General features: G+C 34.5%; 1 protein-coding gene across 1 annotated transcript in view; it reads right to left on the minus strand.

Annotated features, from left to right (window-relative positions):
- Nucleotides 1–97: 97 nt before the first annotated feature.
- The window catches only part of CCDC73 (coiled-coil domain containing 73), a 138,049-nt gene continuing 116,514 nt past the window's right edge, over nucleotides 98–21,632 (minus strand). Inside the window, exons 14-18 of the mRNA XM_049890836.1 lie at nucleotides 18,345–18,479; nucleotides 10,889–11,069; nucleotides 7,915–9,408; nucleotides 5,737–5,870; nucleotides 98–392 (exon numbers count right to left, since the gene is read on the minus strand). Coding sequence (XP_049746793.1) covers nucleotides 174–392; nucleotides 5,737–5,870; nucleotides 7,915–9,408; nucleotides 10,889–11,069; nucleotides 18,345–18,479 — 2,163 coding nt within the window. The 3' untranslated portion in view covers nucleotides 98–173. The remainder of the gene's footprint in view (nucleotides 393–5,736; nucleotides 5,871–7,914; nucleotides 9,409–10,888; nucleotides 11,070–18,344; nucleotides 18,480–21,632) is intronic.

Consider the following 21,632-nt stretch of genomic DNA (forward strand, 5'->3'; position numbering starts at 1 on the left):
TGAAGCATTTGCCAAGTAGATGATAGCAAGTGATATAATTCTATCATACCAGCAAAGGATGGGGAAAGGACAACTGTAAGACTTAAGATATAATGGTCATTTCATTCTAATCGAAACTACATCGGCATTTCAATTAAGTCAGTACATTACTGAAAGCATTTATCAATGTTACTTTAATCTGTTTTTTCTAGCATTTCTCCTGCTTTTCTTTTTCTGGGTCGGTTGTCACTTTCTAAGCTTAGGAGCTTTTCAATTTCATTTATTTGCTTTGTTACGAGGCTTTGCCAGTCATCTTCAGCAGTGAAAGAGGCAGCCAGATCAGTAGTATCTTTAATCTCAGTTGCCTGAAAAGGGCTTCGTGGCAGAGTTGATTTCAAAGGCTTTGTTTTCACCTAGGAAAGACCAAATTTGTTTTACTATTTAGGTTATTACTCATATTTTCTAAACAGTTACAGACAAAAGACCTTTAAAGAAAATCTGTTAAGCCTCTGCAGTTATGAGTATGTGATAAATCCCCCATCTTGGCTGATTTCCAACTACTACCTTAGTAATTTTGGCACCAGAAAACTATAAAATATAAATTTGTAGGCTTAGTATAACACGCTTCAAAACCCTTAATATATTCCAGGGATACCACAAATGTTTTCCAAAAGGTCTTGAGCTTACATTAAAAGGAAAGAAAAGATACTTAAAACAATGCAGATAAAAATCTGTTTTGTCTTCTACTCCCTTCCCGTCCCAAAGATGTCTTATGGTTTGTATCTTCTATCAAAGCCGGGGAAAATTTTTAAATTATAACGGAAATAAGCTGCCGTATAAAAATTGCCTTTTACTTCATGTTTCCTCTCATGCTTCAGAGCTCCATTGTTGAAGAAACAGGAAAGAGCAATGAGGTATTTGGAAGTTGGCTTGTTTCCAGGACACTGCATTGGGTCATACTTACTAATACTGTGTTTAAAGAAGTTTTTAAAGTTTTTTGATAACATACTTACTGGAAATCTAGAAAATAGAGAAAAGTATAAAGAACAAACTAAAAATCATTAATAATCCACTACCCAGACATACCTGTCAATATTTTGGTATTGTTTGCTGTTAGTCTTTTCTATTTTTAGCATATTTGATAATTCTGTAGAATTTTCTATCTTGCTTTTTCCTCCGTGAACAGTTTCCTATGTCGTTATAGTCTTCATAAACAATTGCCAGTGGCTGCAGAATCCTCCAATATTGAATGTGTGATAACTATTCCCTACTGAGCATTTAAATTGTTTCTAATTCATCTCTGTCAAAAATAGAGTTAACTTCTTAAAAAATTACTTGAATGTCTTCAGAGAGATTCCCAGATAAAATATTCTAGTCAAAGGAAATATTACAGTGTTTTAAAATAACAATTACTGAGTTTTTAATTTTCTAACTCTAAGGAAGTACATGTATGTTTTAGAAATATGGGACAGGATAAGAATTATGTTAAAATCACCAAAGATCCCAACCATCAAACATTTTGATAAAAGTCTCTGTTCTCTTCCGTGTGTATATACTTCTGACATTTTTGGATCATACTAATTTACATCATTTTGTTTTATTTAAAAAACTTTAGCATTTCCCCCTATTAAGACTTAAAATCCTGGCTCTGTAATAGTCTGTGTTCCATAATTTGATCTTACCGGACATTTAAGTTGTAGGAATACGTTCACTGTTATAAAGTAGCTGCAGTGAGTATTCATAAATCTTTGTGAAGATCTCTGAGTATGGCCTTACATTAAAACCTCAATATGACTGGTAAAAGGTAGTGTATTTGTAACATGGTTGTTTTAATGCGAGACTATATAATAAATTTATTTTTTAAATGAGCCAGTTGGAATCGACTCAGTGGCAACTGGTTTTGATTAGATTTTTAATCTTAAGGCGGGCTGCTCCTTTTAGATTGACACCAGTCCCCTCAGAGTCTTAACCTCTTGATCCTTTGGGATGATGTGCTTGCATCTATCTATTGCCTTTTTTCTTAGGAAATAAAGCCAAAGTTGTCAGCACAGGACCACCAAGAGACCTTAAAAGTCATTTACCTTTTGTGGTCCTCGGTTTTCTCATCAGCTGCTTTTAGCTAAAAAGTGCTATTGTAAAGATCTGCTGTTTGGTAATCCATAAAAACATGCATAAACATTTCTGCTAATGTCTAGCACTAAAGTATGTTCAGCATGTTTCATTAAGTTCTTAAGGCCAGTAATGGATTCTAAGTGATCCGTGCAAGACTGAGAAAAGATAATGGAGAAATATATTAAATCTAAATCCAGGTAGCAGTTGAATGTTGAAGTGGATGTTCTTTGAAGTAAAAGGATTGATGATTTGTATGATTTAATGGTTGTGTTTTGTTATCAAAATGCTTGTTGCATCTTGGTATATTTGCATTAAGTACAAATTAGCCAGTTTCCCCAAATCTTGATTCATCGACTTTGATGATGGAAAGGAAGACATTTTACACACGTATGCTTTAGTTTCCTTCTCGTTGACTACCTACCCACTAGGTGGGAGAGGCAGGAGCAGGGTTTGGCTGTAGAAAGAAAAAGGATATACTGTGGCTTAGTAGCTAAGGATTGCACTTAACAGAACTTGTTCTATTTAGCTTAACTGTTTCTGAAGTCTACAGGAGTAATTTTTCTTCTGTAAAATTTCAGCTTTTGTCAGAGCCATAAGCACATGTCTTGCTCCTTTCCTTATTTTAAAAAAGTCTCCTGATTCAAAAGACCTGCTCTTTGGCCTCAGCTACACTTCAGTAGAGTACTAGTGCTTTTTATTTCAGCCTGGAGTTGTATCTTAAAATTGAAGTGGACCTTCATTCATTGGATGTGTGAAATAACTGACTTCCTTTGCTTACTCTGGGTCCCCTCTCCCATCCTCACTGCTGGATATAATCAAGATTGCAGCAGGCTACCCGCCCAACGCCCCCTCCAAAAGCAAAAAAGTAACTCTGAACCATTGGGAGAGAATGAATCGGCACATAACACCTGCCCTGAGTTTAACTGTGTTGGCGTGGACTGTGTGTGAAATGTTGAAAAATATAAAGAACTTCTCATCCTTTTGGTACATATAATTCATTTGCTTTCATTTAGAACAGGGGTCTGCAGACTTTCTGTGTAGAGCCAGATAGTAAATATTTTGGGCTTTGTGAGTCAAAAGGCCTCTGTTGCAGTGCTTAATTTCTGCCATTGTAGCGAAAAAGCAGCCATAAATAGCTGGCACTGAGTCCATTCCAATTCCTGACGACCTTATGTACAATAGAATGAAACATTGCCTAGACCTATGGTATCCTGTTGCTGGCATGTCGAAGTCCATCATTGCAGTTTTTGTGCCAATCCATCTCACAGAGTATCTCCCACACCCTCATGGACTCTTTACCTCACCTAACATCCTTCTCCAGAACTTCTTCATGATGTGTCCAAAGCAAGCAAGCGAGTGTAACTGTTCTGTTGTGATCCAGAAGGTTTTCATTGGCTAATTTTCAGAAGTAGATTGCAAAATCTTTCTTAGTCTGTCTTAATCTGGAATCTCTGCTGAAACCTGTCCACCATGGGTGATCCTGCTGGTATTTGAAGTACAGTTGGCATAGCTTCTAGCATGATAGCAATATGCATGCCACCACAGTACCACAAACTGATAGATGGGTGGTGGAACGGCAATCAGACATGTAAAGGAATGCGTATTGCTGTGCCCTAACAAAACTTTGCTTATTGGCCTGCCAGCTGTAGTTGGAAGACCCCTGATTTAGAAGAATGTTAAGATTTTAGGGAGCAGTTAATTAAAAGGCTTCATAAACAGAAGACTGAGTTGGTCCATTTCATCCAAGGATAACAACACTTTCAGTAGTCAAGGCAAAAGAACAGATTTGCTTTTGAATTTGTCCCACATTACATGTTAATTGGTAATCAAGCTTAAGCTTGATTATTAGCACCCAGCATAGTGCCTGGCACGTAGAAATAAGAACTTGTTATATGCTGTTGAGTCAACTCCGACTCATGGTGACCCTATGTGACAGAGCAGAACTGCTCTGTGGGGTTTCCTAGGCCATAATCTTCATGGGAGCAGATCACCAGGTCTTTTTTCGCATGGAGAGCTGGTGGGTTTGAACCTACAACCTTTCAGTTAGCAGCCAAGCATTTTAACCATTGTGTCACCAGGGCTCCTAGTAAATGTCTAGCCAGTGAACTGAGTTTCTTTTAAATGCACCAATATTTGAGAAAACTTTTTTTTTTTCTTTATTACAAAAGCTGAATAAAAGGCAAGACATCTTAGTCTAGCTAGGTCCACTGCAGGTGGTGTGTTTATGACCTTGAGAAAGTTATTTCACATTTGTATCACTGTTTCCTCATCTGTAAAATAGGAAAAATAACTACTTAACCTTACAAGACTGCTGCAGGAATAAAATTTGTAAAATCTCTGAAACGTTACAAGTTCTATAAATGTAAATTCTTAAAAACAAGATTAACTACAGGGAGAGCATTAGGAATTAGACACAAAGAACTGCCCTATATTGACGATAAAAAATGCACTTTCAAGGGAGATGTGGAACTTCCATCATACCCTTAAATTGTTTGAAAATAGGACAACTATCTAAGAAGTAAGTATTCAACCTGTTAGACACGATTCTAGCCTTGATGCTCTCAAGTTCCCCTTTTGCTTTGATTCTATGCCTTGCCCAACTGGCTAAGGTCAGAACTTAGATTTCCCAAAACCAGGTTTACTGTTTTTTGTTGTTTGTAAAGATACACACTTGCATACACCAAGTTGTTGTTGAGCTTAATCACTGAAAAGGTGAAAAAGGTAGATTGACTTTAGTTTCAACTCTCCCTCTCACAGGAAGACTATATGCTACCTCACTTGAGGGTTCTTCTATTCAAAAAGGAAAATAAAAGCTGTTATTTGTTAAAGATGTGTTAGTACTATAGTTTTCTCTCTGTGTTAATGACAAAGTTGTTTAATGTCCACCTCTCAAATTTTAAATACACAGTGATCTTAAAATCTGTCCCAGTGCAATTTTAAGTAGGTAATTTTTCCTAACCTTTTTAGAATACCTTATTAGCGCTGAGCCTGTAATTGTCATTTTTTAGACTTTGACAGTACAACCTTGTTCTCTGTAAAGTTCTGCAAACTAAAATACAAAACTTAAAAATTTAACCAAATAAATTGTCAGCTGTAGTTAGGTGCATTGAACCATATAATCTCTACAAATACTTTGATTAATACACAAATCCAAACTTACTATCATGCCACAATATGAATATTTAGCCCTTTCACATACTGTATGTTCTAATTGAAATTAAAATAAATAAATTTATTCTATTGCAATAATCAGTTTCTAAAAATAGTAGAAATTAAGCACTACTAAACACAGTGGAACTTAGTTGATTAGATTATTTTAAGGCATCATCTTTAATAAAATAAAAATTTAAATGCTCAAATGCCACTATTCCTAAATTTAGGTGATCAAAAAATAGAAGTACACAGTATGCTACCTCACACTCTCCTTCCCCAAACAGGCCGGATTATATCTTTTTGATTTATACACTGTGACTTTTTCCTGCTGTTTTCCATCAACCTTAATTGTGAAAAATGGTGCCATGTTGCCCTCTTGATATTATTTTGGAGATCAGTTAGGTCTTAAAGCATCCAGATGCGTACAGTTCTACACATATCTGTAGAATTAGCTCACTAAGGTCTGCTTGGCAATATTTTTAATTGACTTACGTGTTCTGTGGGAAAAGAAGAATCATAAAAAGTCTTTGCAGTTGCATTCCTCTCTTCACTGGGCTCTCCCTTGGGATCTGGATGGATACTGGAGTTATTCAAAGTGTCAGCAACTCTGTTAATGCTGGTAGTATCTGATTGACAAAGAGGAAATGGCAACAACTGAATTTTATTCTCTAGGCACTCATTTTAGTGACTGAACTTGTTTCTCTCTGATCCTGTTTTTGTATTTAAAAAGTAACAATTTCTATTTTCATTTTACTCTGAATATAGTTTTTCTAGGCTTTGTTTTTAGGCATTCCACTTCATAAAACAAACAAGTTTTTATTATTGCTACTTTCTAAAACCTCACTATAATTTCACATTAAAAGGAATGAAATGGTATAAATGTAATTATCTTCTAAAGCTATAACTCATATAAAATGTTATTCCCCTGGTTACTGCATTGTCCACACATGTAAACATTTATATAGTGAACATCTCAACAGTGCAGATTAATGACAAAAGTCTGAAATAACTAAATGTTGGATTTATAAAATATAAAGAAATTGGCTATAATAAAAGCCCCACAAAGGGCAGTCCAGAAGGGGTCACTGGGCTTCAATAAATAGGTAAAATGATATAAAGAAACATGTCAACTCTAAAAGCTAAAAGATACTTGTATGTTTAAGAGTATTTGACAAGTTGAATTTCTACAGTATTTTAGATACATTCCCTTCCATCTTATTTATATGATTGAGACTTAGAAGAAAGGACTTGTGAGAAAATGGTACACATCAGACCAGCCCCTGAAGCAGCACTTGACAAACTGTAATTAATGGAATCTGAAGTAATACACTTTATTAGGAAAGTTGTAGTTTGGGAAATGAGATTATACAGTGTTTTGGTATTTTCCCTACATTTACCTCTCCCTTGATGCTAGTAAACAAGATATACTCTTCTGTAGTCCCTAAGCATTTTAAAGTATTTTTCTCAATTTCCTTTTTAAAAGAAGCCTGTATTAAGTCTGATGACCATGCAAAGCTTACCCTGTAATCTACATTCCTTTAATGGGTCTCTAATACATTGCTAAAACAGCAGAATTCTCCTAAAATCTAAGAGTGTCCTCGACAACCTCAACAACTTTGTAAGATTGTGTTAGCAGAGGAAACATTTTCCTCATGTTACATGATTATACATCTTAAACTCTTACTCATTGTTATCTTTTATACATTTATACAACACCTATTCATGATATGTAGTATGTTTTTTTTAAATATTACGAAAAATTTCAAATACACAAAAAAATAAAGAGTATGAACCTCAATGTACCCATCACCCAGCATCAATACTCATCATTTATTTACTACTGCCACTATTTCTTTTCTAGAGTATTTTAAAGCAAAACTTGGACATAATGTCATTTCATGTGGTGGTTTTTAAGAACAGAATAGCCCCTCAAGTATTTAACATTTGAACATATTCATATAGGCCCATATTAAGGTACTAAGTTTAAAGCATTTCAAACAGTGGCAAATAGGAGTGGAATGAAATGTATTAGTGTTATACTTAAGTACTACTTGTAAAACAAAAAGTGAGTTGGGTTGGTCATAGTTGGTGCTGGTGAACAGACAGATAAAAATAGAAAAATTAAGGAAAGGGGATTAGGAGAAGAAGGTGACTACATAGGAGAGAAACTAAAATGTGATTCTGAGTAAAGGAGGTTTTTTGTTTTTGTTTTTTTAAGGGTGCTGAGAGCATAGAAAAGGAATAAACTTGCTCACTGGCAGAAGCCTTATCAACTACTTCACAGCATTTGCTCCAGAAAGTAAACAAGAATGAGATTAGGTGTTGTTCCTAATGTAAAATTAAGGACCTGGATCTCTTGTTTTCATATTTTCAGTCCCTTGATGATGAAAAAAAGTTTTCGTTTCCCAAAATGCAGTTGTACCACAATACAAGTTGGATAATAGTGGCCCAGGTTTACGTGGGGGAAAAAATCCATTGCTACTCAAATAAAACCTTTCCTTCTTTTATAAATACAGATGTTTATATGATATTACAGGCTTAGGCCAAAACACTTAGTATGAAAGTATTTATTTTAAAATCTGTTTGGAGATCTTTTACCAAAAATAGTAAGTGGTAAAAACAAATTTTAAGAATTAAAACATAACCTTGTTTCAAATCTTATTTTCTTACCTGGTCTAATAACACCCTTCCTGACTTCATCCACACCAGTATTTTTACCAAGTGTCGTTGAAACAATCTTTTTGTTTTCAGATGGACCTATTGGTCTTTCCTTTGGCGAGGAAAGAATGCTGGAAGCTGAAGTGCTCACTGTTTGACTTTCAATTTGATTTACTTTTGACCAAGTACCAGGGTCTAAAAAATTCAAGTATACTGGAGTTTTCTCAGTTTTTTTATCTGAAGTTGAAAGATCAAAGGCTGACATTCCACTTGTGTTTACTGAATCTCCAGATGCCTTTATGTGAAATGAACGTGACTCTTCCAGCTGTCCTTCAATATAAATTTTTTCTGAGACGATGTCATTTAACGACTCTGTTTTCTCTGTATTATTTAATAATGAATGCTGTCTTTCATTAACATTCACAAGAAGGAAGAGGTCATTTTTCGTGGCTTCAGTTATCTGATTCTCATCAATCTGACTATCTTTACTGGAAAGCTGTATTTCTGTGGAAGTTTTCCTGTAAACAGCAGTTTTCATATCTTTGGGTTGTGAAGCATGTATATTTTCATTGTCAATCTGAAGATGGGGAATAGTCATGTTATTTTCTAGACGTTCCAAACAGTCCTTAAATTGACTGCTTTGCGCATCCAGATTTTTCCGTGTAGTTCTTTTCCCAGGGCTTGAGTTGGGTTTCACCAACATAGGCACAATACTAACCTTTTTATCTGAATTTTCAAGCAGTTTCAAATTATCGCTGAAAGCAGCATATGAAATGGGATAACTGTTTGCTGTGTCACAGGGAATATTTAGTTGAGCTTTTTCTGAAGTATCATTACAGAGTTGCTGAAAATCTAAAGTTTGTTTAAGTGGCAATATGCCGCACTCACTTTGTGTACGTAACAGTTGTTTTGTTTTACATCGTTTATCATCTAACATAACGCTACTTGAATTATGTAAACTACATTTCTCCCAGTGAACAGGCTTCTCTTTTACATCTAGAGATGAATCCAGCTCTGCTTTGGTTTGGTCAGTATTTGTCATTACCCTCTCTGCAGTGCTTTTTTGAGTGCAGGGAAGCAATCTGAATTGCTGTTTGAATGGTTCGTTTTCAGAAACATCTTTATTATGATTTGTATTGTCATTTAAAATACTGTCACATGATCTGTGGTTTTCAGCCTCCAGATGTACATCTGGATGGTGACTGTCTAATCCGCCCATACTTTCTAGGTGTATCATTTTTGTTTCTATTGATGTATCAGCCACTAAAATAAGACTAGTTGGTGATTGAAACTCTGTACATCCGTTGTCTTTTTCCAAGCACAACTTGTCTTTTATTTCTGTAGTAATTGATTTTCTAAAGTCAGGAACATTCAAGGTTTGTCCTTGGCTAATTACTTCTTTATCTGTGCAGAGTACTTTGCTTAGGGAGATTTCACTTTGATTTTCATCCTGAGGTACAGTAGTAATGATTTCATTCTTGCAACTTTTTTCGAGAAGCTGTAAATCTGTCATGAGAACATAATAAAATTATAATAAAATTATATATTTTATAATTATATTATAAATTATAATAAAATTATATATTATACACTAAAACTCGTAACCAAACCAAACCCGTTGCCATTGAGTCAATTCCGACTCATAGTGACTGTATAGGACAGAAACTGCCCCCCAGAGTTTCCAAGAAGCGCCTGGTGGATTTGAACTGCTGACCTTTTGGTTAGCTGCCATAGCACTTATCCACTGTGCCACCAGGGTTTCCATTATACACTAAAGCCTGCCTTTATAAAAAATATGTATCCCTATTTTTATTAAAATATGTATTGTTATTGTTGTGAGCCACTGAGTCAATTCTGACTTACTTAGCCTTAAGTGTTTCATTAGCCAGTAATTACACAAATGTTAATGATACCAATTTTACCTAAATATTGAGTTCACTTTATTATAACAAGCATATATTTAGCATGCTACATATTTGGCTCTACCCATATTAACTTTTTACTTAATAACAGCAAAAGTTTTTTTTTTTTTTTAAAGGAAATAATTTGAGGGATTATAAAAAAATTTTTTTTTTTTTTATTTCTAGCCTATTGCTTCCTTTTGGGCATACAGCACAATTCCATATAAACACATAGCTAATCATATAAAAAAATAATTTACCCTAACAGTTTACACTCTAATTTCTATTGCTATCCAGGTCCCTCTACATAGTAATATATATATACTTAGAAATTGACCACTGGCTTCTTCAAGACTGACAGTCGTCATTTTATTATACACCCCGTGAATATTTTAAATTTCTGCAGTAGTTTTGGACAAGCATATAGAATATCTACTTAAACAAGACATTAATTTTATTCATATATGTTCTAACCATAGATTTCAGATTTTCTGTAGAGATAAGATAATCTGAATACAACTTGCAGGACTTGAAGGGCTTTTTTAGCCCAATCATTCTCTCTACAACATCTCCACCAAGTGGTTGTTTAGCTAGGATTAAACACCTTTGAACAATCAGTGCCATCTTTAAACAACTCTTTTTCAAGACAGAAGAACTAGTAAATTATTTCAAAGATTACAGAAGGGTCATTTGAACTAAGTGTCTAGATCTGGTTAGCAGAAGGCAGTGGTGACCCAGACATTCTCAGCAAAGTGGTGAAGGCAGAAACCAGAATGCAAAAAGCCAACCAGGGGAGGCAGAAATGTATATTTTCCCTAAAAATATTGACGAAAGAAAAGCTTGAAGGAAGCTTGTTTTGTTAAGGCATATACAAATGAAAAGTTAAGTGTTTCTCCCAACTATACTACAAAGTCGCCAAAGCGAAGATTGTAATTTATATTTACCCGAATTTCTTAGAGGGCCCTGCACAGTGCTTTGTATAAAGCAGGTACTCAAAATAATTGTGTTAATTGATGGCTGATACTTTGTGGGGAAAAAAAGACTCAATATATAAATTAGAAAACATCAGTACAATCTTAGGTTACCTTCTATAATGATTTCTTCTTTAGGCGGGCCTTCTTTCTTTTCTCTGTATTCAGTATCTGAACAAAAATTCACACTATTTTCTTCCCTTATTTCTTGCCCAGAATTATATGTGAGTATGGTGGTGTCTTCTGATTTTTCAGCTGACATTCTACTGTGTTCATTACTTACTTCTGGAACATTCTAATGCAAAATGGAAAAGATTCCTTTTATGTAAAAGCAGACTGTTAAAAAGCATAAAACATTTGAGGAAACTTTGCTGACAAGAGTGGAATCTGTGCTTCAATTCAACCATTCAGGAATTTCTGTTTGAAGGCCAAATGATTTTAAAAACAAGTTTAATATATACTATTCTTTATAACAAGATCATTTTAAGTTTATTTTATATAGTCAATCATAGTTAAGCAGAATGAGGGCCCTTAGATGTTTTCTTTCAAATATGCATATCACATTATTATATTTACAAATACCACGCATTATATATAATAAAAGAAAAAGCCCTATATTAAAAACAAGGTAGTTGTGGCAGGCAAATGTTTTCCAGTGTTTGGTTTTTTTTTTTTTTTTTAATGTATCTTTAAAACAGTGAATCAATTCAACATCCTTTCTTTCCCCGAATATATTTAGCGCATATTACATGTGAAGCACTGCACTAGGCTTTGAGATACAATGATTAAATAAATACAGTCCCTGCTCTCAAAAAACTTACAGTCCAGTAGGGAAGATAGGAAAAGAAATAAAAGGCAACCTTAATAAAACTGGTACATGTTCTTCTAGAGATAAATACTGGCACATAGGAACATACAAGAGCAGTCCTGTGCCTGTTTTGGGGAATCAAAGAAGCCTTCTCAGAGGTGATAGCTAAATATACCTGAGATAAGCTATGGAGTTATAGAGAAATAGGGGCAAGAAGGCAATCTAGGGTGAACAAATGGCATATACAGATGTCTGAAAGCAACCAAGATTATATTATAGCTTGTTCATGGAACTACAAGTGATTTAGTTCAGTGATCTTACATGTTGGAAGAAAGGAGAGAAATGAGGCTTGAGGTAAACTGGGTCTAGGTCATTAAGGGCCTAATACAGCATGCTAAGGACTTTCAACTCTACCAGGAAGACACTGGGAAGTCACTGAGGGGTTTTAAACAAGAAATGAATAACATGATCGGATTAGAAAGACCATTCTGGCTGTAGCATGAAGAATGGATTATGTTTCCAAATTTCTTTGATTGAAACCCCCAATCAGAAATGTTTTAAGACCTATAAGTGCACTAAACAATATTTGCACTTACTGTGATACACTGTAATGCTTTCTATGCTGCTTCATTTTGTTTCATTTTAAAAAGAATGCTCATCACAACCAACTACAAGTGATCTAGTTCAGCGATCTTAGATGAACTGAGTTTTATTGGAGTGGACAGGCATAGGTGGGTTGCCCAATGTTGGAGGATGAATGAGAAGAAGCGTATGGAATTAGACCACTCTTTGAGGAAACTTGGCTCTACAGGATAGAAAAGACTTAGGGTGTTCTGAGATGAACATGGGATCAAAAAAGATTTTTTGTTTATTTACTTTCTTAATGGGAGAGACTTGAGTATCTTTAATTGCAGATGGAATGATATAATTCGCAAAAGAAGAGCTATAACTGACAAACTTGAAAATACGTTTAACGTAATAAAAAATGCCAATTAAAACTGATACAAGCAAGTATTAAGAGCATTTAGATTTCCAGGTATTTTATACATGGTTGGTAGGAGGATAAATTGGTACAACTTCCTGGAAGGCAATCTTTTTGGAGGCCAGTATGTGTCAAAATTATAAGTCTGCAAGCTCTCTGACTCAGCAATATGATTTCTGGAAATTTATCTTAAAGAAATAATCACAAAGTACTAAAAGATATTTGTACAAGGGTCTTCAACAAATCCAAACCCCAAAACAAATAGGGAGTAGAAAAATTCATTATAGCACATCTCATTCACACAATGGAAACTGTGATATAGATATATTTTTACTGACTTAGATAACCAGTATTTAGAAAATTTTACGAAAGGGGCTATTAAACATCTCAGAAAATATAATCTTATTTTAGTTTTTAAAAAGTCCATGTAATGAGAAGGCAGGGGTGACAGGAGCTGGTTGAATGGACGTAGGAGGTCCAGGGTGGAAGGGAGGAGTGTGCAGTCACATGTGGGGCGGGCAACTAGGGTTGCATAACAACATGTATATAGATTTTTGTATGAGAGACTAATTTGAACTGTCAACTTTCACTTAAAGCACAATAAAAAAAAAAAAGTCCATGTATATGAATGTCTGTGTGTGTGTTTCTATACAGACACATGTATAGAAAAACTCTGGAAGGTTGTATAACAAAATTTTAGTGATCACTATTTCTGGGTGATAGGATTACAGGTGATCTTCACTTTTTTCTTTTGAAGTTTATATATCGTCTACCTTTCCTAAAATGAAAATATATGATTTATAATCTAATAAAAAAGGCTATTTTCATTTTGAAAAAAGAATATGCATTGAAAGATTTATTTATGAATATGTCTATATTCATTTCTATAAGCAATTAGATGGCACAGGAATTACTTGCCATTTATCACTCTCAAGCTACATCTGTGCATACTAAACAGTTTAATACTGTATGTCCTGTCTGGACTTTTTCAGTGCTCTCCAAGCTGGCATTTGTGCCTTTAGTTTTGTCCTACTCCAGTTTACCCACATCATCACCTAAATGATCTTTTGCTTAAAAGCCCCAAATGGTGGAGTCAAGAACAAACTTCTATGAATGGAATACACAGTCATCTATAGTCCTCTGTCTATATTTTTAATCTCTTCTCCTGCTATTGCATTGCCAGGCACCCTATATTTTCACATTTCTGATTGTTTGCCCTTGCTATTCAATCTGCTTGAAGTACTATCTTTAACTAGAAAATGCTTACTTATTCTTGACAATCCAGCTCAAAAATCTCCTACTCTGTAAGGTCTGCCCTGTACAGAGTAGTGAAGCTGAGGGACCTATACAGAAAAAGAGCTCCATAAGTATGCATATCCAGCCTGTTGTTGAATAATAAGCTGGACATGAGTGGAGTAGAAGTCTATGAAGATTTACAAGGGAGCTGTAAGCTGAACAATCTCCAGAGCTTCTGTAAGTCTGGGTAAAGTCAGAGTTCCAACCAACCAGTGTGAAGAGACCTTACTGAACACCAGTAGAAATCCCTAAAGGATCATGTAGGTATGAACCATGATGCTTAGAGTAAAGGCTATTCTAGACTTTCTCTTAAGTTTAAAAAATAAGTCTCAACATTTGGGGTCTTAAACACTAACAAGCGGACATCTAAGATGCATCAATTGGTCTCAACCCACCTGGAGTAAAGGAGAATGAAGAACACCGAAGACATATGGTAAAGATGAGCTCAAGAGACAGAAAGGGCCACATAAACCAGAGACCAGAAGAACTAGATGGTACCTGGTTACCAGCAATCACTGCCCTGACGGGGGACACAACAGAGAATCCCTGATGGAACAGGAGAACAGTGGGATGCAGATCTCAAATTCTCGTAAAAAGACCAGACTTAATGGTCTGACTGAGACTTAGAGGGACCCTGGAGGTCATGGTTCCCAGACCCTCTGTTAGCCCAAGACTGGAACTGTTCCTGAAGTCAACTCTTCAGACAGGGAATGGACTGGACTATAAGATAGAAAATGATACTGGTGAGGAGTGAGCTTCTTGGCTCAAGTAGACACATGAGACTCTGTGGCCGACTCCTATCTGGAGGCAAGATAAGGCAGAGGGGGACAGGAGCTGGTTGAATGGACACTAGGAATACATGCTAGACAGGAGGAATGTGTTGTCTCATTAGGGGGAGAGCAGCAGCTAGGAGTACATAGCAAGGTGTGTATAACTTTTTGTATTAGAGGCTGACTCAATTTGTAAACTTTCACTTAAAGCACAATTTTAAAAAAAAGCCTCAAAAAGGATGAACTTAACTACCTATCAAAACAAACTTCAACATTCTTAAAAGGATGATTAAAAAATCCATCAATCAGCAATGCAAATTATGTCTTAATCTAATAAAAATTACTAGACAGGTAAAGCAGCAGGAAAATGTCATCTACAAACAGGATAAAAATCAACAGAAGAAAACAGAAATGACAGAGATGATGGAATTAGCAAAGGACTTTAAACAGTTATTATAAATGTTCAAGGGTTTAAAGAACAACATGAACATAATGAATAGAGAAATGAAAGATACAAAAAATGGAAATTCTAGAGATGAAATATACAGTATCTGAAACTTTTTTTTTTTTAAATCATGGGTTTTTTGGACTTAAGAACAGTCTAGACATGTTGGAAAGAAAATAAATGAACTTCAGGCTATAACAATAAAAACAATCCAAATTAAAGGAGAGAGAGAAAAAAAGACTAAGACAAATGAGCAGAGCCTCAGTAACCTATGAGACAACATCAAGCAGTCTAACTATATGTAACTGAGGTCCTAAAAGGAGAGGAAGGGGGAAAATATTTAAGAAACAATGACTACAAATTCTCCAAATTTGATCAAAACTAAAGCCACAGATCCAAGAAAGTCAACAAATATCAAACAGGATATGTACCAAGAAAACTATACTAAGGCATATCATAATGACATTGCTGAAAAACAGTAATAAAAGAAAAATCTTAAAAGCAGCCAGAGATAAAAAGACACTTATAAAGAGAGGTATAAATATAATAGTCCAAGACTTCTTGCCAAAAGCAATGCAACCAAGAAAATAATGAAATGGCATCTTTAAATTAATGAAAGAAAAAAATTATCAAAGATGTCACTTTAAGGTGCACCTGATTCAAGCCATGGTGTTTTCAATCACCTTCATATGTGAAAGCTGGACAATGAATAAGGAAGCCTGAAGAATTGATACCTTTCAATTATGGTGTTGGTGAAAAATATTGAATATACCATGGACTGTCAGAAGAACGGAAACCCTAGCGATGTAGTGGTTAAGTACTACAGCTGTTAACCAAGAGGTTGGCAGTTCAAATCTGCCAGGGGCTCCTTGGAAACTCCACGGGGCAGTTCTACTCTGTCTTATAGGGTCACTATGAGTCGGAAGCAACTCGACGGCAGTGGGTTTGGTTTTTGGGTCAGAAGAAGAAACAAATCTGTCTTGGAAGAAGTACAGCCAGGATGCTTCTTAGAAGCAAGGATGGTGAGATTTCATCTCACATACTTTGGACATGTTATCAGGAGGGACCAGTCCCTAAAGAAGAACATAATGCTTGGTAAAGTAGCTGGTTAGTGAAAAGAGGAAGACCCTCAATGAGATGATCCTCACACTGGCTTCAACAATGGGCTCAAACGTAACAATGATTGTGAGGATGGCACAGGACCAGGCAGAGTTTTGTTCTGTTGTACAAAGAGTTGCTGTGAGTCAGAACCAACTCGACAGCACCTAACAAACAACAACAGAATTTTATGTGCAGTGGAAATATCCTTAAGAAATGAAGGATAAATAAACACTTTTTCAGACAAACAAAAGCTGAGAGAATTCATTACCAGCAGATGTGCACTGAAAGAAATGTTAAAGTTCTCAGTGCTGAAGAAATTTGATATTAGCTGGAATGGATCTACACAAAGGAATGAAGAGTGTCAGAAATGATAAATATGGGGTGAATATAAAAGATGTTTTATTTTTTATTTTCTTTACCAGATAATAGACTGTTTAAAGTAAAATAAATAGCAATATATTGTGAGGTTTATAACACACGTAGAAGTAAAATGTATGACAATAATAGCACAAAGAACAGGAAGAAGAAAATGAGAATATACTGTTTTAAGCTTCTCAGAGAATTTGGTATAATATTATTTGAAAGTATACTGTGATAAATTAAACTCTAAAGCAAGGGTTGGCAAACAATGGCCAGTGGGGCAAATCCAGCCTACTCTCTGTGATTGTAAATATAATTTTATTGGCACAACCATGCCTATTTGATACACATTGTTTTATGGCTGTTTTTATGCTACAAATGCAGAGCTGAGTAATTGTTACAGAGAATATAAGGCCTGCAAAACCCAAAATATTTACCACCTGTCCCTTTACAGAAAAAAAGTTGATGACCCCTGCTGTGAAGTAATGATTAGAAACATAAAGAAGCATAATTAATAAGCCAAATTTTTAACAAATCAGCAAATCAAATCCAGCATATATAAAATGGATAATACATCATGACCAACTGGGGTTTATCCCAGGAATGCAGTTATTTTAACATTCAGAAATTAACTAATGCAATTCACCATATTCACAGAATATGGAAAAATATGATCGTATAAATAGATGCAGAAGAAGCATTTGACAAAATTTAACACCCATTCAATGATCAAAACTCAGAAAACTAGGAATAGAGGGGAACTTCCTCAACCTGGTAAAGGAGATATATGAAAACCTACAGTTAACATAAGAAACAGTAAAAGACTACTCTTTATCTGAGATAAGAAACAAGGCAATCATGTCCATTCTCACAATTTTTATTCGGCATTGTATTAGAAGGTTGTGTATCTCATGTAATAAGTTGAGAAAAAGAAATAAAATACATATAGAATAGAAAAGAAGTAAAACAGCCTTCCATTCATAGACATGATCATGTACATAGAAGACCCAAGGCTCAACAACAAAAAAACTACTATAACAATGAACAATTTTTTAAAAACCTAAATACTGTTTACAATAGGATCCCAAGACACAAAGTATTCAGGAATAAATGAAAATATTTGTAAGACCTGTACAATGAAACTTACAAAACATTGCTGAGAGATATTAAAGAATACTTAAATAAATAGATAAACCATATTCATGGATTGGAAGACTCAATGTTTTTAATATGTCAATTCTTCCCAAATTGATCTATATATTAAGCAAAATTCCACAGACGTTTTTAGAAATTGACAAACTGCTTCAAAAAGTTATATGGAAATGCAAAGGACCTAAAATGGACAAAATAATTTTGAAAAAGAACAAAATTGAAGGACTTACACTTCCTCATTTTAAGACTTCTTATAAGGCTATACTAATAAAGATAGTGTGATATTGACTTAAAAAAATTTTTTTTTAAAGGTAGACATATAATCAAGGGAATATAATAAAGAGTCCAGAAATAGACCTACATATATTTGGTCAATTGATTTCAATGAAGGTACCAAAGTACTTCAATGGAAAAACAACAGTGTTTTCAACATATGTGCATGCTGGAAGAGCTGGAAATCTATATTCATAAAAAAAGAGCATTAACCCTTACCTCACAGTGTACACAAAAATTAACTAAAAATGTATTACAGACCACCTGCTTACACTCATTTTCTTTAAAGTCGAGAAACTGAAAATATAAAGCAGGAGGAAAATCTTCAGTGATGATGATAATTTCTTTGACAGTTTTGCGCCCCCAAAACACTTGACTTTTACCTGAAACTTCTTGTCTTCCTCAAACTTTTTCTGATCATATATTTTGTTATAATGTTCTTGTAACTTAATATGAGTCTCTTTAAGTGATGATAATTCATTTTTAATCTCATTAATTTCTCCATTAAGTTCTTCAACCTGTTATAAAATTTAATCAAAATTAACTATAAATATGCTTGTATGGGAATATACTAACACAAGTTCTGTCAAATAGTAAGTAAAAAAATCCCAAAGTAATTATTAATATTAAAAGCTACCATTTATTGAATGCTTACTATGTACCACACATTGTGTTGAGTACTAATAAACATGATTTCTGACTCATAAAAACCCTCTGAAGTATTTTTATCCCTGATTTGCAGGTGAGAAATATGAGGCCCACAGAAGTCAAGCAACTTGTCCAAGACCACATGGATATAAATTGGCAGTCAGGATTTAAATCAAAAGCTAAATCTAAGGGGTGTGTTCTTAATTACCACATTAAACTACCTCTTGTTACAAATGAAAAATGATCAAATTTTTTAATCATAAAAGTTCTATAGAAGTTACGCCTTCATTGCTTCTTGAAAGGTTTATTTTCTTGTTGCAAATTGGATACACAGATTTTAATTCAACTAGAGGAAGAGTACTGAGCACTAAGCACAATTGAAACAGACACTTTAACTTAATTATTTACATCTACAAATGGGGCTCTCACTGGCTATAAAATCTCATAAACCAAGGGGTACTCTTTCATGAGAACCTCAAATATGAGACAAAGTAAGTTTCACTGAGGAGGAAGAATACCCCTTTCTCATGGAAGATTATAAAGCTTTCTCTTAAATGATTTTAAAACTCCTACCACAAATGTGTGTAATATTCCTTATATAGGCTAACACATATGCACTCACCAATTACTTTTCCTTCATCGAACCTATTTTTAGTCATTTTTAAACCTAACTGAGCAAGGTACTTCTTTTCCAAGGCTAAACCCTCCATGGGCTCTCTTTATCCCATTCTTTCCTATCTCCCCAAGTCCTAGCTCTAGCAATTATCTCCTTTTTCTGCCTATTCTTAGTAGCTTCCAGTATACCAGGATCTTCCCCTCAGCTTACAAGTACGCTCTTCTCACATTCCTAACTTTTTCCTCCTTGACCCAACTACTCTGTCTCTATCATTTCTTAAAATAGTCTACACTTGTTATTTTCAAATTCTAACCTCTCATCGCTCCTTAACAACCTGACTTCTGCCTTAACTGTTCTACTGATCATTTTCTCTAATACCACTCACAAATAAGCCAAAGGGTTTTCTTCAGGTCTCATTCCATTTAGCAGCTCCGTAGCATTTGACTGTTGACTGCTCTGTTACTGAAACAGCCTCTTCTCTTGACCTCCGTAGTACTACTCTCTCTTTATCCTCCTCCCTTTCTCAGCTCCCCTTTCAGAAAATGCTGGCATTCCCCAAGGTGCTTTCTTTCTTTAGCCCTCTTCTTTTTGTCTACTCCTTTATAGACCATCTTATTACCCCTATAGCTTCAAATTTCATCTTTATGCTAATAAATCTTAAATCTATATCTCTTTCGCCACCCTCTCTCCCAAAATTAGATTCATATCTTGTCCAAGCTTGCAGGCACTATAAATTCAGCAGTTCCCAAATTAATTATTTTCATTCACCAAGTCAGCTTCTCCTTTTACATTCCTTATGTCAGTTAATGACATTATCATTCTACTAGTTATACTAATCTCAGGGTTATAGCTCTTTTTCCCCTTCAATATCCATTATATACAAAATGTCTCTAACTCTGCCAATTCTACTTCCCAAATGCCTCCTGTATATATCTCTCTTTTCTGTTCTTACTACTGTTGCCAGAATTCACATGCTCACAGGCTCATGGTTAGATTACTGCAATATTATTCTTACTGGTCTCTTTCCATATGGCCATCTTCCATACTGTTTTTAGAGTTGTTTTTCTAAAACACAGCTCTGTCTACATCACTTCTCTGCTTAAAAAAAACTCTCAATGGCTTCCCATTACCTATAAAATAAACACCGGTAATTTTCCAGTGTCACATTCCACATATCCTATGTTTTATTCAGAGCAGACTATTCATCACTCTTGAAAATGAAAATTTTCATGCTTCTGTGATTCTTCCCATTCTTTCTTAAATGGAATGACAATAGTATGGGATAGGGAAGAGTTGAGAATGAGCACTTAACTAGCTAAAGTCAAAACAGATACAGATAACACTGTTCTTTATAATACTTCATTGAATTTTAAATATATCATTTAATAGTATTATTACATATTTGTACAGTATTTTCTCTCACTGTTTATTTTTTTTGAAGGGCCAAATACAAAAGAGCAATTTATGTGATTCTAACTTATTTTTGTCAGTATCTTTATTATTATTTTTAACCCATCTTGACCTCATCTTAGCCATACTGTAATTCTCCTTCATTCAAGAATGATGAAAAACTTACACAGAGGTAGAAACAATTAAAGGATAGATCTGAATCCCCCTCGCCAATTCAAGAAAACTCTTATAGAACCAAAACAGCATTTTCTTCTTCGACTATACTAAAACATTATGGCAGTAAAATGATTATATAATCTAAAAATTCTAGAACAAATCAGATATATTATTGAGGTCTCACCAGTGAAAATGAATGTTTATTTTCTTCAATCATTTTTTTCCTTAGAGGAGGGGCATGATTTTGACCTCACCAGAGAAAATGAATGTTTCATTTTCTTAGCTCAACTGATTTTTTCCTTTTTGGGGGGGGGGGGGTGGTTATAGCTGGCATATTGAAGTTTATATTCCCTTTTCACTTTATAAAGTTTTCTTTATCCTGACAGTAGTATTTCCACAGTTTTTTTAACAGAAAAATACACTGGGGATGAGAAAAAGGAGTTGGGATGGAATGTGGATTAGATGAAGCTAAAATGAAGATTACTATGCCTGTTGCTTAATAATAAACTATAAAATGTGAAAAACCATATATCAAATATCCAAAAAGTTGCATTTACAAAAGATTCATTTTTTTTTTACTAGTTTCGCCATTACTAACCATTTTTGAGTATTCTGATACAGTTAATCACAGACTATTTAATTTGATTTAATCAGATATATCCTTAAGTATTCTGATACAATTAATTTATATCAGAATTTTTCTAAAAATTAGGTAAAGCTTATCAAAATCATTGGTGAAGACTTATCTCTCTAACATAAATTAATGAGAACATATTAATTGAAAATCAAGAATTACTTATATAATTTAAATCAAACAAAAATCACCTATAGAAAATGTTAT

The sequence above is a fragment of the Elephas maximus genome, chromosome 7 (assembly GCF_024166365.1).
Source record: "Elephas maximus indicus isolate mEleMax1 chromosome 7, mEleMax1 primary haplotype, whole genome shotgun sequence".
In the NCBI taxonomy this organism is placed as follows: domain Eukaryota; kingdom Metazoa; phylum Chordata; class Mammalia; order Proboscidea; family Elephantidae; genus Elephas; species Elephas maximus.